General features: G+C 46.8%; 7 protein-coding genes across 7 annotated transcripts; 5 read left to right on the top strand and 2 right to left on the bottom strand.

The window, feature by feature from the left end:
• Window positions 1-896: 896 nt before the first annotated feature.
• N7508_001479 (uncharacterized protein) lies at window positions 897-2,445 on the top strand (the record flags this gene model as incomplete). Its single annotated transcript, XM_058459545.1, has 2 exons — window positions 897-1,359; window positions 1,463-2,445. 2 exons carry the CDS (start codon window positions 897-899, stop codon window positions 2,443-2,445), a joined length of 1,446 nt encoding a protein of 481 aa, XP_058323077.1.
• Window positions 2,446-2,570: 125 nt separating this feature from the next.
• Window positions 2,571-3,314, bottom strand: N7508_001478 (uncharacterized protein; the record flags this gene model as incomplete). The annotated part of the gene is made up of 1 exon (XM_058459544.1): window positions 2,571-3,314. One exon carries the CDS (start codon window positions 3,312-3,314, stop codon window positions 2,571-2,573), a length of 744 nt encoding a protein of 247 aa, XP_058323076.1.
• A 937-nt stretch (window positions 3,315-4,251) lies between these two features.
• N7508_001477 (uncharacterized protein) lies at window positions 4,252-4,716 on the bottom strand (the record flags this gene model as incomplete). The annotated part of the gene is made up of 2 exons (XM_058459543.1): window positions 4,252-4,392; window positions 4,462-4,716. The coding sequence occupies 2 exons, from the start codon at window positions 4,714-4,716 to the stop codon at window positions 4,252-4,254; spliced, it is 396 nt and encodes a 131-aa protein (XP_058323075.1).
• A 1,804-nt stretch (window positions 4,717-6,520) lies between these two features.
• N7508_001476 (type 1 glutamine amidotransferase domain-containing protein) lies at window positions 6,521-7,279 on the top strand (the record flags this gene model as incomplete). The annotated part of the gene is made up of 1 exon (XM_058459542.1): window positions 6,521-7,279. One exon carries the CDS (start codon window positions 6,521-6,523, stop codon window positions 7,277-7,279), a length of 759 nt encoding a protein of 252 aa, XP_058323074.1.
• Window positions 7,280-7,941: 662 nt separating this feature from the next.
• On the top strand, window positions 7,942-9,030 carry N7508_001475 (uncharacterized protein; the record flags this gene model as incomplete). The annotated part of the gene is made up of 4 exons (XM_058459541.1): window positions 7,942-7,996; window positions 8,049-8,487; window positions 8,549-8,793; window positions 8,843-9,030. 4 exons carry the CDS (start codon window positions 7,942-7,944, stop codon window positions 9,028-9,030), a joined length of 927 nt encoding a protein of 308 aa, XP_058323073.1.
• Window positions 9,031-10,896: 1,866 nt separating this feature from the next.
• On the top strand, window positions 10,897-13,020 carry N7508_001474 (aromatic amino acid ammonia-lyase; the record flags this gene model as incomplete). Its single annotated transcript, XM_058459540.1, has 1 exon — window positions 10,897-13,020. The coding sequence occupies one exon, from the start codon at window positions 10,897-10,899 to the stop codon at window positions 13,018-13,020; it is 2,124 nt and encodes a 707-aa protein (XP_058323072.1).
• A 1,089-nt stretch (window positions 13,021-14,109) lies between these two features.
• On the top strand, window positions 14,110-15,521 carry N7508_001473 (uncharacterized protein; the record flags this gene model as incomplete). Its single annotated transcript, XM_058459539.1, has 2 exons — window positions 14,110-14,243; window positions 14,306-15,521. 2 exons carry the CDS (start codon window positions 14,110-14,112, stop codon window positions 15,519-15,521), a joined length of 1,350 nt encoding a protein of 449 aa, XP_058323071.1.
• Window positions 15,522-16,705: the final 1,184 nt, after the last annotated feature.

The following is a 16,705-nucleotide window of genomic DNA, read 5'->3' as shown; positions in this document are numbered from 1 at the left end:
GCAGTGAGATAAAAGGTGTGGGATGGGCAGATTTGCATTCGTGAAAGATCTATTGTTTGTTTCTTTTCAACTTGCGGTATGGACCAGCCTTGTTTCAAGGGTGACGGCGAGTCATTCGTTTCTGTCCTCTTTAGTTTACATGAGAATACAATGAGAACTGAGACTGTTATACTTTTGAGTATTGCCAACGGTCTTTTATATAGCTAGAAGAAATCTACCAGTCTTTCATTCATTGAAAACCACTACTCAATATTGCTCGAATGACCTTGGTGATGTTGGCGCTCAAATGATGAATGCAATTGTTTTTAACGCACAATCTTTCAAGTTACTCAATGTAGAAACAATGACAGATAGGGTATCCCAGCATTCGATTTGTAGCTTAATATATCCTTGGCAGGCATCCAAGGAGGGTTGGCCGATTACTACTAGCTATTTCGAGAAGATCTACCTTTAGCTAGTCACTTTGATCCCACTTACTGCCCTCCAATATCATGTAGATACGTATTGTACATTTGACTATGTTTTGTTAGGCGAAACGTATTGATTGGTTATATCGAGTACACCGTCAAAGCTTAGCTTTGATTGGCTAGTTCGAGTTCAGGGTCAACCCTTGGCTTTGATTGGTTACTTTGAGTTCGCTTGCCTCTGGTTGGTCATATTTAATACATTTGTTCTGCTGTCTATATTTTTCTGCCCTGTTCTGTTCCTCGTTGAGTGGTATCTCTTATGCTTCAAACGTCATACCATGTGGTATTTCTGTAAATAGTTTCACTATAACTGCGGGATATCCCCCTCCTTTAGATATAAAATTCCTGACTGGTTGCAAGTCGCCATCACCTGTCATTTACTCGCTCTTCGCATTTGAACGACTAACAAAGGGAACATACCTTCCAAACATGGGGCCAATCTTTGAACACAGGTCTCCTTCCACGGAGTCTCCGGATGTCTTACGTGACAAAGCAGAGATGCCCACCAGCAACGAACATTCTCCTTCCGAACCCGAAAAAGCGACACGCAACATTTCCCCAACAAATGAAAGAATTCCATTCGAGGATGAGATTACCTATCCCGAAGGTGGTCGTGATGCCTGGCTAGTAGTGTTTGGTGCGTGGTGTGGTTTGACCTCATCGCTAGGCATTTACAACACAACCGGGGTCTTCGAGGTCGTTGTCTCAAGAGTACTTTTACCAGATGTCTCTCCGTCCAGTCTTGGCTGGATCTTTTCGGTCTATGCATTTGTGAACTGGGTCTGTGGAGTGCAAGTTGGACCGACATTCGATGCAATGGGACCTCGCTTACTGATCCTTGCCGGGTCAATTTGCACTCTGATTGGCATTTTCACACTCAGTGTATCTACAGGTAAGACGAAGTCCCATGATTATCCGTGATCTTTACCCTCATTCCGAGATCGATGTTTGTCCAATCTGCCACCAGTGCCTTTCCCTTACTAATGACGACACAGAATATTATCAAATATTTCTCTCGTTCTCAATAATGACCGGGATTGGTTCATCCCTGCTCCTGACTCCATCAATGGGCTGCGTCGCCCATTGGTTCATGGAACGCCGCGGTCTCGCCAGCGGGATAGCATTTATTGGAGGTGGTTTCGGCGGCGTCCTATTCCCGCTGATGATACAAGCACTTCTCCCTAAAGTTGGCTGGGGATGGTCAATACGTATCCTGGGATTTGTGCTACTTGCGCTCTGTGCTATCAGCATAGCATTTTGCCGAAGCAGAATCCCACCCCGGAAAGGCGCAGAGACCACCTGGCGAGATACATTGCCCGACCCGAAAATCTTCCTCGACGGAACTGGAGCAATGGCAGTCACAACCATTGGTGTCCTTCTAACGGATCTGGCGTATTTCATTCCCATCACCTATACACCAATCTACTACATCGATCGACAGCACCTTGCTCAAGGTGAGGCCCTGACGGGGTCTTCGGCGTTCGCGTACCAGCTTCTCGCAATCCTCAATGCTGCTTCTTGCGTAGGTCGATATGTGGCGGGTGATATGGCTGATCGTTTCGGCCGATACAATACAATGATTGTCTCCTTGTTCTTTTGCACGGTATCAGTTCTATGTTTCTGGTTGCCAGACATCGTCGTGCCGGATCTGGATAACTACGCGCTCCTAATTGTCTTTATTCTGCTATTTGGGTTCTGCAGCGGCTCCAATGTTAGCTTGACTCCAATATGCCTTGGCCAGCTTTGTGAAACTCAGGAATATGGGCGCTATTATGCGACCTGCTTCACTGCAGTATCATTTGGAGTACTGGTAAGTATTCCGATCGCTGGAGGCCTTCTCAGTGCAGTGGAAGCGGAAGGGAAAGAGAAGTATTGGGGTGTTGCTCTTTTTGCCGGACTGAGCTATGTGGCTGCATTCTTATCTTTCCTATGGGTCAGGATTAAAGTCAAGGGATTCGATTGGAGGATTAAATGGTAGACTATTGGCGGTACAAGAGCGAAAGAGCTTGTCAAAAAATATGTACATGTATAAAGCATTTATGAACATTGGCCAATAGAATCAAACATTGATACCACAAGAGTGACTTGTTGAGGCCTTAGCCCCTAGTACAGGGATCCTTCGTTCCAGAACCCTGCGTTCCACGAGTCCTCGGTCCAATAGTCTTCAGTCCAAAACTGATCGTCAAGATTGGCACAGCAAGCGTCGAAATTAAAGTTCAAGTCTAGAGCCTCTGCAATATCCACTATTCCTGCTTTCGATTTGTCGCCTTGAAGATCATCGAAAGGCCCTCGGGAGCTCTCTTGTGTCGCTGGGAATGGCAACCCTGTCCCTAAGCTCACATCGGATCCAAATTGACTGGGGGTGCGTGCTGAGCTCTCCGTCCCATCCTCGCTGGGCTCCTTTTCAAACTCCATCAAATAAGTTCCTACCGTGATCCCCATCGTCTTCTTAAATACGCGGCATAGATAGCTTGGCGTTACTCCGACCTCTTTGGCCAGCTCCTTCAAACCGAGTTTCATCGTCAAATTATCTTTCTTTACCCGCAGAAGCTCTATAACCTTTGTAACAACCTCCTCTCTGTCTCCGGCAAATTCCGCATTGTCTGGTTGGCATCTCTTGCACGGGCGAAACCCGTCGCATCGCGCTTGTTCTGCAGTGTCATAGAAGACGACATTGGCTCTTCTCGCAAGGCGAGCAGGACACGTGGGTCGGCAGTAAATCTTTGTCGATTTGACTCCATAGAGAAAGGACGAATGGGAAGAGCGGTTGCGGTGGGTGAGAGCGAGCCAACGGGCGTTTGAGCTTTGAGACAGACCAGACGAAGATGCCTGGGTCTGTGTTTCCATTTTGAGTTGAGCCATGCAATGGCCTTTGAACAGACAGGCGTTTCTTTCAAAAAGGTCTCTCTGCAGATGCACCTAGGTTGCTAGGTTGCTTGATGGTATCATTAGTGGCGAGGTTGCCAGGGTCCAGGACCGGGCGGTAAGGATCCCTGTAACGGCCCCCACCCTAGTGACGCGTCTGACACTTGAGAATAATACTGCAATTCGCTACTTTGTAGTTTCAAGGTCGAAAACCAAACATGGTCTGCTGAGCATGACGAGATAAGCTCACGTATCCATGATCAGCAATAGTATGAAATAAACCGATCACTGCTTGCTATTTCACAAGGCTCTTTTTGTAATATTCAAGCATATCCTTGAAGACGGAGGTGGTGTGCTCAGTATAGAGTGTAACGCCCTGGAGGGAACGCTATTTGTTAGCTTTTATCGCTCTAAACTCATCTCGCCTGGGAAACTTTCAATCGAACGAATGCTTTGTAAATTCCATGCTCTACGGCCGATATAAAGTCATGTCGGCCTTTTTACAGAAATCTAAGTACTGTAGATAGGGAGTTTGAGACGTGGAGGAAGATCTTCGCGTCAAATTTGGAGCCGAAGTGGAAAATTCGTCCAGCCAAACACTGTCCTGAGGGATGATGGTACAGTGGGGCTCATGAGGTACGAGGCTAGCAATGAGGGGGTTATCCACTCTTTTGGTGAGAATGGTCTGACAGGTCGAAGAATAGTACGCGATGTATCTTAGGCCAAATCAATGCCTTGCTAATTGGAACGGTCGGAATCGACATCAGTGTAATAGGATGACTTGTATACAGTAAGGGTATAGAATTAACGTTGCTTATATGTTCCAGAGATGTCAGCTTCAGCCGTAATAAAAAACGCCCGAGATTTGAATTGTAGTGTGGATCGTAGAAAAGAATCAACAGCTTCTGACAACAACCCTTTAGCGGGTAGAGGGCAGGCCAGTGGAACCAGTGGAACCGGATCCCATGGAGGGCATACCGGACGAACCGGATGAGCCTCCCATGGATGACATGGCGGACATGTCAGGGAGAGGGTCCATGCAGACAATGTCCTGACCGGCCTATGGAGTTGGTCAGTAATTTATTCACTGTAACGTGAATGAGAAGGGGGGATCATCGCCATAACGCACCAGAGGAAGTGTGCAGCAAAGAGCCGAAACGGCAGGAGCACCACACATGCTCTTGAACTCGTCCAGGCTGACGGGCTCCTTGGAAGGAGCCTTGCACTCGAAGGCAGCGATGCCAACAACGTTGGTCTTGCAGCACTGCAGGTTCTCGTACATGCCGGAGGGACAGGCGGTGTAAGAGGAGCGCTGCTGGAGCAGAGGGCTGGCGGAGGCGGTCATGGCGCCAATGGCGAAGAGGACGATGTTGCTAGCGTACATGGTGGTATTTTGTGGTGGTATTAAAATGAATGTGAAAAGAGTGTAAAGAGTGGGAAATGAGTATCAAATGAGTGTGAGAGAAGTGAGAGAAGTGAGAGATAATCCGAATGTTAGGGGGAGCAAGAGTGCTTTAAACCCTTTCTTCGCGGTACGCTAGGTAAACCTTCTATTAGGTTTGTTGAATCGAACTACTGTATGTTCACGGAGTACAGCACGGAGATTGCCCAGTTGATTCATCCACTGAAATACCCACTTGGGAACCCTGACGTAGAGCCAATAAGGGTATTAGTAAATCACGTGTGACCCTCTGTATCTCGTCGATCCCCAATAACAAGAGACAAAATTACCATATAGTGGAGATGTCATCCACTACGGAAGACTCTCGTCACCCCTTTTGTTCGGCATTTGGCCTTTGATTTGGAAGTTATTTGAGCAGTCCTCGGCTCTTAAGCCACCGAAATAGCGGAAGTGAAACAAACACTGACCTGTTTTAGATCTCAAGTTTGCTGGAAAACCGCCAAGTAAGTGAACTGTGACTTCCGAATATCTACACATCGACCTTCATCCCTTTCAGAAACACACAGCATTGCTCTACTGTCAGATACACCTAAGGAGCAGTGTCTTATGAGGAATGAGCTGGCAGCCATGAGCAGGATAGGTGCGGAAATAAAAAGCTAGGGGAGACACTATGTGTACCGAATGGGTCCAAGCTGCGATCCATAGTCGATAAACTCCAATAGCGGCCCCCCTTAGCACTAATCAGATAGCCTTAAAAATCAAACCAAGATTACTCATGGCAGATCAAGTTGTCTGGGCCTTGGTTGAACCTAAACTTGTGGGTTTAATAAAGATCTGCAGGGACTGGCATTCCCAACACCTATCAGCTACTGAATAACACAGGATCAGGCACATTTAGTTTGAAAGAGGTATCACAGATGCTATATCCAACTATGTATAATAGTATGGCATCACTAAAGTACAACTGGCATACAATACTGCTTTCATCCCTGGCGTGCACATGTAGCTTGCATACGGCTGGCGGTGGGGTGCCAATGTGGGTACTGTTTTGGTACGAAACCCGTAATGCAGGTGAGGGCTGCTTTGAGGTCAGGCATGGCTGGAGGATAGATGAGAAACAGTTGAACTCTCATAATAAAGTACAACACTTTTATACCATTGCCATATCACGTGAACTAATTTGCCAGTAGAGATGTGTCGCTAGCGTACCGCGCGACGTGCTGTACACGCGCTACTATTGCGACTCAGCCTAATGTGAACACGTCTTATAAGTGACTTGCTTCATAAGAAATGAAATATATTAGCAGTGCAAGCTCTCTTGTTAGAATTGCTGGCTTCTCTCCTTGCTCGCGCATGTCGGCAGATCCTCACTGGCTCATCTAGCGAATTTGAAGATCATAAATGAAAAAACACCGAGCTTTTGTCCTCCACAGTGGCAGCAGCCTTAAAAGTACCTGCACCCAAAATGGAATAACCCCACATTTGATTTTGAGGCCGGTTGTCTCTAGTACTGGCGTGCAGACCGGTTCAACGTTTACTCCGTTAACCGGCAATTTTCTCCTCGGTAAAAGAGCCTTGCCACAGACAGAGACCGAGTGATTAGACGTGGAATACCTTGCAACAGTCAATTATGCAAGACCCCGTCCATGCGATACCCTTTGTGATTTATACGTCATTTCGATGTCATGTTGCTGCGCTAGAAAGATATAAAGGCAGCAATTCTCTTTGAATGATTGTAAATCATAACCCCTGGTTACAGACCTTTGACTCATATTTGCAACAAACAATGCCGTCCAAGAAAGTGCTGATCATCCTCAGCGATGCACACTCTTTTCCTATTCATAAAACCAGTGGACCCAACGCTGGCAAAGTGGAAGCCCAGCCCTCAGGATTCTTCCTCCAGGAGCTTGCAAAACCTCTACAGAAACTCCTTGATGCCGGTCACGAGGTAACTTTCGCCTCACCGAAAGGCCAAGAACCTACGACAGATCCAAATAGTGAATCGTTACTCGCCTATGCAGGCAACTTCTACGAACGTCGACGCGAACTTGAACTCATTGAACGCATGAAACGTGAGAATGGGTTCAGTCATCCTCTACCCTTCAATACCCTCAGCAATGAGAAGTTGGCCACGTTCGCGGGCCTCTTTATTCCAGGTGGACATGCCCCTCTTCAAGACCTTGGGGACAACCCAGAGCTGGGGCGAATCCTGCGTTACTTTAACAAGGAAAATAAACCCACAGCTGCCATTTGCCATGGGCCTTATGCTCTATTGAGTACAAAGAAGACGGGTGATGGCTCATTTGCCTATGAAGGGTATAAGATTACCTGCTGGAGTGACGCTGAAGAGAAAATGATGGAGAGCCTATTCGGTGGGGAGATTGAGAAAGTTGAGACTGCATTGAGAAATGCAGGTGCCGTTATGGTTGAAGGCATGCCTGAGAAAATTGGTGGGACTACATTGCATCGGGAACTGGTCACTGGAGGTAATCCGTTAGCAGCAAATGCCTTGGGTGATAGATTTTTGAGGATGATCAGTGTATGATGAAATACTTGTTAATCATAGGAATGCCATTGATATCCTATCCTGACTCATATCTATAATTGAGTGACATGATGTTGAAACAGGATCCATAGTACTTTTCTACGTCTACACTACCACGAATATAGATCCTCACTGAACGAAACCTCATCCATCACCACTCTTGTAATAATCACTTTTTTTCTGAAAAATTATTTCAGATCTCATCCCATTTAGTTCTGCCAAATTTTGCATCATCATTCGCATCGGACCGTGTAATTCTACATGAGGTCGTATGCCAGCCCCACTTTTACCCCCTACACCTGTTTGAAGACAACAAAAACCTGTCATTAAAATAAGATAACAAAACCTAGACAGACTTTTAAAACAGGATTTTGCAGAAAATTCAAATGTGAATGTCTGAAAATTGATATCAAGAAATGCATGTAGCGGATATATGGCTAAACATCCCTGATACAACGAGGTAGACGTCATACTGACGAGATTGACACTTCGTGCCAAATCGGCCTGTCTATAAACCACCACCAGGTTTTCGCCTTGCGCAGATGGTGTTCCATCAGCTCATATTAAATCAATTACCAATTGAAATTCTATATCAGCGGCAGTTGACGATAATTCTCCACCCGCATCAATAATCTTAAAAAAAGCCGACGAAACATTAAATTATGCAAGAGCAGGTGGAAAGATCCTTTAAGGGGCCTAAATCCCAATTCCAGACTGGTTGGATTATCGAAATTACATGCGCCTTTCAGTTTTCTGACAGTCGTTACAGACCATCAAATCCCAGTCGAACATCACAAAAAGCCCGGCTTGCAGGATGAAATGGAAAACCCAAAACCTACGTCGACTCAACTCCCAACAGAGGACAGCGGTTACCAGACTTACAGAGCAGCCGGAAAGTTGACAGGAAAGAATGCCATTATAACTGGCGGTGATTCGGGAATTGGACGCGCGGTTGCTATTTTGTTTGCTATGGAAGGCGCGTCTAGTTTGATTACTTATCTCCCTGAAGAAGAAAAAGATGCACAGGAGACAAAACGTCGCGTGGAGGAAGCAGGTCAAATTTGCTTATGTCTAGCAACAGACCTACGGGATAAGGATAATTGCAAAAGGGTGGTTGAAACGGCTGTTCACAACATGGGCGGCGTTGACATCTTGGTGAACAACGCTGGAACCCAAACAATGCTCGACGACATTAAAGACTTGGAGGAGTAAGTTTTTCATCTTCTACTCTCCGCACTCATCGGATCTAGTACTGATATATTGAGATAGAGCCCAGTGGGAAAGCACATTTGACACGAATATCCATCCAGTCTTCTTCCTGTCAAAATATGCAATGCCTTACCTGAAAAGTGGATCGACGATCATCAACTGTGCATCAGTCAATCCTTATATCGGGCGTCCCGATTTGATTGACTATACCTCAACGAAGGGTGCAATCGTCGCATTCACCAGAGCGCTTTCTAATCAGCAAGTCAAGAATGGGATACGTGTAAACTGCGTGTGCCCTGGACCAGGTAGGTTCAATAGACTTGACATAATTTGATCAGCGCTGACAGAAACTAGTCTGGACTCCACTGATACCTGCAACAATGACTACCTCGGCTATGGAGCAATTTAGTGCCACGCCGATGGGTCGTCCGGGACAACCAAGTGAGGTGGCAACATGTTTTGTGTTCCTGGCAAGCCAAGACAGTAGTTTTATGTCTGGTCAAAGTTTGCATCCTAACGGCGGAGTCGTTTTGAACGGATGAGTGAGCATAACCTCAGGGATTGATAGATATACTTCGTACATGCAAGGAGGGCTATCGCTGTGGATAAAGATTGAAGATCACCTCTTGACGGGTTCCACCGCGGAACAAGGCCAAGGAAATTCTAGTGCAAGTGTCTTGGGTGTGTACTGAATAGGTACATGTTATTCCCGGTCTGAACCGCAGACTTATTGAAAATCTCGAGCAGGATGACACCTACTGATCGATGGAATACTTGCCATCATCGGTCTAGTAGTCACAAACCAGATTGAAACGAGTTGCAATCAACCCTAAGCTACACTACAGCGAGCGGTGAAAGTAGTCAATTATGCATCAGCAGACAAAAGAGTTGCTTTTTTTTCCTTTTTGCCGGGCAGATTACACTCAAATGTATATAATGCAGTCTCCACTAACGCAAAATTCGATCTAAGAATCACAAGAAAAAAAAAGAGAAAAAAAAAAAAAAAAATAGAAAAAAACATATGCACTGTACCGTAATTGCGTCTGGACTTGGTAGTGGTATGTGCCTGAGAAAGGGATGAGCTCCGCCTCAGTGTGTACCTACGCGACCATGGGTGATCTGATGAAGGCAAAACTCATATACCGTCGCACTGACCCCTATGGAAAGCCCGAGTAAAAGCGAAAACAAATAACCAGATCTACGGGTTGACACCTCCACCAAGAATCCTACCAATGAAAAGTGATATAATTTGATGCGCCCCACTCCCAGTACATTTATACACGACTTATGTGTGTACTGTATACTGTAACAATCCATCTGTAGACCGAGCAACGAACTCGTGGCTAGGAAGCGCATGTGAATGGCTGGCTGGGTATTTTTGAGAGGAGACGGCGATCAACCATCAAATCGCTAGCTTAAACAGCTTATCGTGGCAGCGCAGATAGCACTGCTCATATTGCGCATTGAGACCACAACACTCTCTAGAAAGCTTCAAATTCTACGTAGTCTCCTTTGCAATGCTATCCAGAAGTGATAGTTCTTTGTTTTGAGCTCTGTTGATACACCAGTTGATCTCGGAGTGGGAAACTAAATTGGGTAATAGGTAAAGCTCCGCGATTTTCACCAGATTTCCACTACGGGACTGAGGCGACAGAATATGACTTAAGGAGGTCCAAGGAAGGTGGGTTATTGAGGTGGGTTATTTAGAGTGGATAATACGCGCTAGAACGCGCGAGCAAAGTTAGTTTAGGCCATATAGAACCACAAAGAAGCCGATCTGATCCGATCGAGGGTTCCTGTTGACAATTCTTTGGAGTACGGATAGGTCCGATAGGCTATATGCGATACTAGTGTAAGGAAATCTCTGCCCCTTTTTTATCGACCCACTGTACACGGCACGTCGTGGTTTAGATCTTCAGATCGTCTCTTTTCGTGTAAAAGGCCGCATATCGCCGATCGGAAATTCAATCTTGGTTGATGCTCAGGCGGGTAATGATCCGCTCCCGACTAAACTCTAAATGGACATGTAGCGGCAGAAGTGGACCCGGTGAGCTAAGCTGAGAGTGGGTCTAAATGTGGAGCTTAAAAATACGCGCTGATGTCGATGGCGGCACTGTATCAGATCCACCCGGGAGCTTCAGCTGAGGAACTCTACTCCACTATCACTGTGAACCGGTTTCCACTGACCATGGTTTTTTTTTGGTCAAGGAAATAAGGAGACATAGATACCGGGCTGTCCTCGCTCCATTTTCCCTTTTCTTTTCCATCCCTCTTCTCTCTTTATTGCATTTCTCTAGCCCTTGCATTGTCCCTCGGATCCCAGTTCTCTTTTTTTGGGTACCGCAGTCGAGCAAAATACAATACGGCATCTCTAATTAAAGCATTAAATCCTTTGCTGTCTGCCCATCATGACCGTCACAAGGCACAACCAGTCGGCTCACATGAGCGCAACTCTTCAGCTGTTGAGACGTGCCCGTGAGTTGAAGAACAAGCAGGAGAACATTGTTCTCGATGGAAACAACCTTGACATCTCTACCATCGTCTCCGTCGCCCGTCACGGAGTCGAAGCTTCCATCAGCGACGACGAAGCGATTGCGAAGCGTCTTGACCTCTCTGTCCAAACCCTCGCCGACAACATCTCGCAAGAATGCGTCATCTACGGTGTCAACACTGGTTTCGGTGGTAGCGCTGATACCCGTACCAAGGAGCTTGTGAAGCTGCAAACGCATCTGCTCCAGTTCATCCAGAGTGGAATCGTCACCTCTGTCGACAAGAACCCCGCCAGCAACTCGGAGCGCCAACCGTCCCATGTTATGCCTCCCGCTTGGGCCCGTGCCGCTATTGTGGCCCGTACCAACCAGAACCTCCGTGGACACAGTGCCATCCGCAAGTCCGTGCTCTCCAGCCTGATTGACTTGCTCAAGCACGATATCACCCCCCTCATTCCCCTTCGTGGAACCATTTCCGCATCTGGTGACCTCATGCCCATGGCTTACATTGCTGGAGCTATCATGGGTAACCCCGATGTCTTTGTCCAGATGGGCAAGGGCCCCGATGCCAAGATTATGCCTTCTTGTGAGGCATTGAAGATCACCGGACTCGCCCCGTCTGGACTCGGTCCCAAGGAAGCACTTGGTCTCATTAACGGTACTGCTCCTTCCGTAGCAGTCGCCAGTTTGGCGCTTTATGACACCCAGCAGCTTGCCTTGCTATCTCAGATGTTGACTGCATTTTCTTCCGAGTGCTTGGCCGGAAACGTCGAGTGGACCCAACCGTTCATTCACGATGTTCGCCCCCACCCTGGTCAGATCGAGGCCGCAAACAACATCCGCCGCTTCCTGAAGGGCTCTAAGTATGTTGTTGGCCTCGAGTCGCAGCGCAGGTTCGGTGAAGGTCTCTGCCAGGACCGTTATTCCACAAGAACTGCTCCCCAATGGGTCGGTCCTTACCTCGAGGACCTTCTCCTCGCTCAGCAGCAGCTCGAGATTGAACTCAACTCTACATCAGACAACCCCTTGGTTGACACAAACCCCGAGAGCCCCACTTGCGGCCAGGTGTTGAACGGAGGTAACTTCCAGGCTACCGCTGTTACCTCCGCTATGGACAAGGCCCGTCTGGCCATTCAGATGATTGGACGTATGCTCTGGTCCCAGGTCACTGAGATCATTAACCCTGCTACAAACAACGGTCTCGAGGCCAACCTTAACGCCAGTGCCGTGGAAGGCTTTACTATGAAGGGTATTGATATCAACATGTCCGCTTACATGTCTGAATTGGCTGCCCTTGCCCATCCCGTCTCCGCTCACGTTATGTCTGCCGAGATGCACAACCAGGGTATTAACTCCCTTGCTCTAATTTCTGCCCGCCGCACCATGGAGGCTGCAGATATCTTGGCCCACATGTGCGCCTGCCACATCTACGTCTGCTGCCAGGCCGCCGAGATCCGTGCCAACCACAAGCGCTTCCTCTCTACTCTCCGCACTAAGGTTGAGGACGCCTCCGAGTTTGGTGCTCTCTACGGCCTCGGATTGTCCGCTGAGCAGATCGAGGCTCTGAGCAAGTCTCTCTTCCCCGTTATCGAGAAGAACTGGTATAGGGCCAACACCAACACCTGGAAGGATCGTGTTGTTTCCGTTGCGGAGGCCGTCATGTCGCCCGTCAGCGACTTCATGGCCGCCAACAAGCCCGAGTGCCCCGCCTCAGCCATCATTGCCTTTAAGAAGAACTTCCACAGTATCGTGTCCACCACTGCCGATGCTATGTACTATCCCAACCCTACTATCTCCTCCGAGGATGTTGCCTCCCAGCTTGGTGACGGTACTTCTCAGCTATATAACTTCGTCCGCACGAAGCTTAATGTGCCTGCTCACTACGGCATCATGGATGATCCTTTGTACAACCACCAGAATGGTCTCCCTACTGAAGGCAAGAAGACCATTGGTAGCTGGGTTGGCATCGTCTATGAGAACCTGCTTGAGGGCGATATGATGCACAAGGTTCTTGAGAACTGGGTTCACGACAAGGCCGAGTAATCTGCGACAAAATATGGTGGAATATAATGGAATGTAATAAGAACGATAGAACATGATAGTTAATATATGAGGATATTTTTGTTATTAATATCATGTTCACATGCGGCCAACACGGTCCTGATATAATTCTTCCTGCTTTTTCTAAACCAGTGTCACTTTAAGATCAATTAGCCCTCCAATCATGGTAGTAAGTTCTTTCCTACCTGGCTACTAATGTACTTGAGCTTAGTCTTAGCTAGTCTAATCGCAAATTTCTCGTATTACAAACCACAGGTCTGTCTAGCAGGTATATCCTAGTATCCTCTGCAAGTATAGGTAGTCACTGGAGGAAAATATAACCACAGTGAGTTCTCATATACAAGCTGTAGGCTGGCTGCTCCTTGGGACTTATTTCAGTACCTAAGACTCAAGGCTCAAATCGAAAGACGTATTTCGCTTGAATGCTCCCTTTACAAGGCCCGAGAACAACGTTATTCATTTGTTACTCTTGCCTAAACTTACTGATATTTACCGACGATCATCTCTTTCTAGATAGGATAAACAAGGGATAGGACAAACATATAGTCCGAACTAAGCTAGAAACTTTCCGGCCATCATAGCATTGCCAAACCTACTCATATCGCAAAACACGAATACAATGTGAAAAAACCAGGGAAATATGTCACATGGATCCCATACCTCTACGGAATGCATAGTCTCGCATCTAAGCCTCACGCCATAGAAGAAAAAAACCCCTCCATACTTCCCCCCGCGCATCTTGCCCATGGGAAGCGATGACGCAGAATGGGGAGATTGAACCAGATACCAGATTGACGCGGTTTCCGATGATTGACGGCCTGGTCCAAGCTCCATGCAAGGGATAGCGATATGTATCATTCCAAGCCGCGGTACGGCGGCGCGGAAGACAGATGGTATGCTCTAAGGAGGCAACTCTAAATTGCAATGACCTCACACTAGGAACTAACAGGGACCACACGTGGTAGCTAAATCTCATAAAGTTCAATAAATTCGTTCTTTGAGTTTGCTTTGACCCTTCTGCCAAGAATATGCCTCTTGGCTCTTTTGATATATCAAATTTACAACTTTGACATGTGGAAGTATTATGACGGGAAATCTATCCTGGTGACGGGTGGGTCTGGCTTCCTGGGTACTGCAATTGTACATCGGCTACTGACGAGCACATCTGCGTCAACCATATACCTGATTTGCAGGGGAGGCAAAGAGTGAGTCTATCTATGGCGCACCAACTGCCTGCTAGGATATCACTCTAATCTCGTTTATATAGGAAAGTTCAAGCAAGATGGAAAAAATGGCTTCCACATGGCACATTGGAGAAACTCTACCATTCAACACGCTTGGTGGTCCTCGATGGCGACATACTACTACCGAACCTGGGGCTCTCTGAGCTAGGGCTGAACACCATACACAAAACCATCAACGTGATTATTCATGCAGCCTCATCAATCAATATGATAAAGCCATTAGGACGCCTGGCCCGCACAATCATCGATCCAATAGAGATGATCACCAATTTTGCTTTCTCCTGCGCTCAGCTCGACCGGTTCGTGTACGTGTCGACGGCATACGCCAACGCCCATCTTTACCAACGAAGTCAAAATACAGACGTGAGAATTGACGAAAAGATATACGAGCTCACGCACCATTATCACCCCTTTGACGAGCTGAATGAACTTCGAAAGCATGGCAAGAGCCAAGCATACGAAGCGGAGAACTTTCCTTGGGCGTACGCATACGCCAAACACCTCACTGAAAGAATGCTCCAAAGTCGATTCACGGAGTTCTCATTAAGTGAAAAACTACTCATCGTGCGTCCATCCGTCATCGGACCAGCTCAGTCCCTACCGTTTCCAGGATACAACATGCCTATGTCCTCACCATATACAATGATAGCTGCAGGACTAGCCCTATCCCCATCTCGAAGCTTGAAGATTGCAACAAACATGAAAGATCCAAATGCAGACGTCACCGGCGATGAAGTCCCCGTTGATGTCGTAGCCGACCGCCTACTCTTCCATCTGGCCATGGGCTCACACGGCTGTGTCCACGCTGTCAGTGGCGTCCGGTCGCGACTGAACTTCGAGTCATGGCGGCAATCATTAGTAAAGATTCGTCGTTTTCCCTGGGAAATACGGCCGCGCTGGGTGAAAAAGGATTGGAAATCATCCAATCAACATCCGATGTCGAGACTCTATGCTATTTTCGGTACTTCTTTTGCGTTCTCCGAGACTAAAACGATTGCTATGTGTCGGAAAATACCTGAGCAGGAGCTGTCTGGTCTTCAGCTTTTCACGCAGATTGATATGAGCGATAACCTTCTCAGTCGCACTGAAGGTATTCGGTATGCTATGGATCAGTTTGCTCGTCGGAATTGGTTGGCATGGGTGATGGTTGGGCTGTTTTACTCTGATTTTGGCAGGACTAGCCATATCACCCGATGTGTGGACTGTGATTGTTTCCTTAAGACGGATTGTTTGTCTTGACCATGTACTATGGGAGGAACTTGGATGTGTGAATTTTGCATTTAAACTTCACGGTATGGACTATAGCTATAGTCATACCGTGAGTCGCGATCTTTCATTCTGTGTACATATTGATGATCCCTTTCAAAGAACAGCCCACAATGACAACGGATTCCCGCCAGATAACCAAATTTTCACTGTTCTTTCAAAAGTGGACCCAGCGGAGTCGGGGCTCGACAAATCCAGGAACTACAGAACCACAATGGATCCATATAGTACTGTACAAAGGGAACAAGTTCCCCTTTTCTTCGATGTCCATTATTGTGTTTCAGATCGCGTCCAAAATTTCCCTAGGACCGACTAGCATACCTGAGACTACACATGTTTCCTACAGTAAGCTCAGTTTAAGCTCGATGTACTTCAAAAAGCTTAACCCAACTCGATAGTGTGTCTGCACTATACATGCTTTTGGCAAATGAAACACTCCTTGTAGAAAATGCCCGCAAAAAGGAGGCAGGAATTAGCGCAAAACAAAATCTAAAGCCAAAACCTTACAAGCTTCATAGCATACTGAGACACAGACTCCACTAGTACATCGATCGACATTTTTGGACCATACCGGAATGAGCATCCCGCAAATTATTGCATGGATATTGAGGGAGATATATTCTAACAAAACTTGTATCAGTACATAGGGGCGATAGTCGATCCATAACTCGTATAGTTGCGTTTGCCGTGCCAGAATGGTGATGGGACTCGGGCTACATAAAGTAGTCCTGCAGTTCTCCTGGCCAAATGCAAGCCCAACATACTATTTTCGACCAAAAGATCCAATAGATTTTGTTTTTAATAAGAAAAGTGATGATTACTATCTAATCACTATCGAAAAGGGAAAACCCACCACAAACGCCCTTCAACCCAGATGAGATACGAAAACTGAAAGGTCAGAAGAAACAAAGAAAGAGGGTGTGAAAGAGCCCGTCCGAAAACTTGGGAAAATGGGGGGATCTGTCAAGAGAAAAAAAGAAACAACAAAATGACAACGGAAGAAAAGAAAAAGGGCTCAGGGCAAAGGGGAATTTGAAAAATTGAAATTGATAATGTGGGGGGGGGGGGGATAGAGCTCAAAACAAGGTTAAATCAAAACATCGTCGAATCGTAAGTGGGGCGTTCTTCTCTGCCTTGGGTGAGGAGGCGAAAGAGCG

This window comes from Penicillium antarcticum (assembly GCF_028974205.1).
Source record: "Penicillium antarcticum strain IBT 31339 chromosome Unknown utg000002l_segment0_segment0, whole genome shotgun sequence".
NCBI classification, from domain to species: domain Eukaryota; kingdom Fungi; phylum Ascomycota; class Eurotiomycetes; order Eurotiales; family Aspergillaceae; genus Penicillium; species Penicillium antarcticum.
This window is presented reverse-complemented; position numbering and strand designations above follow the sequence as displayed.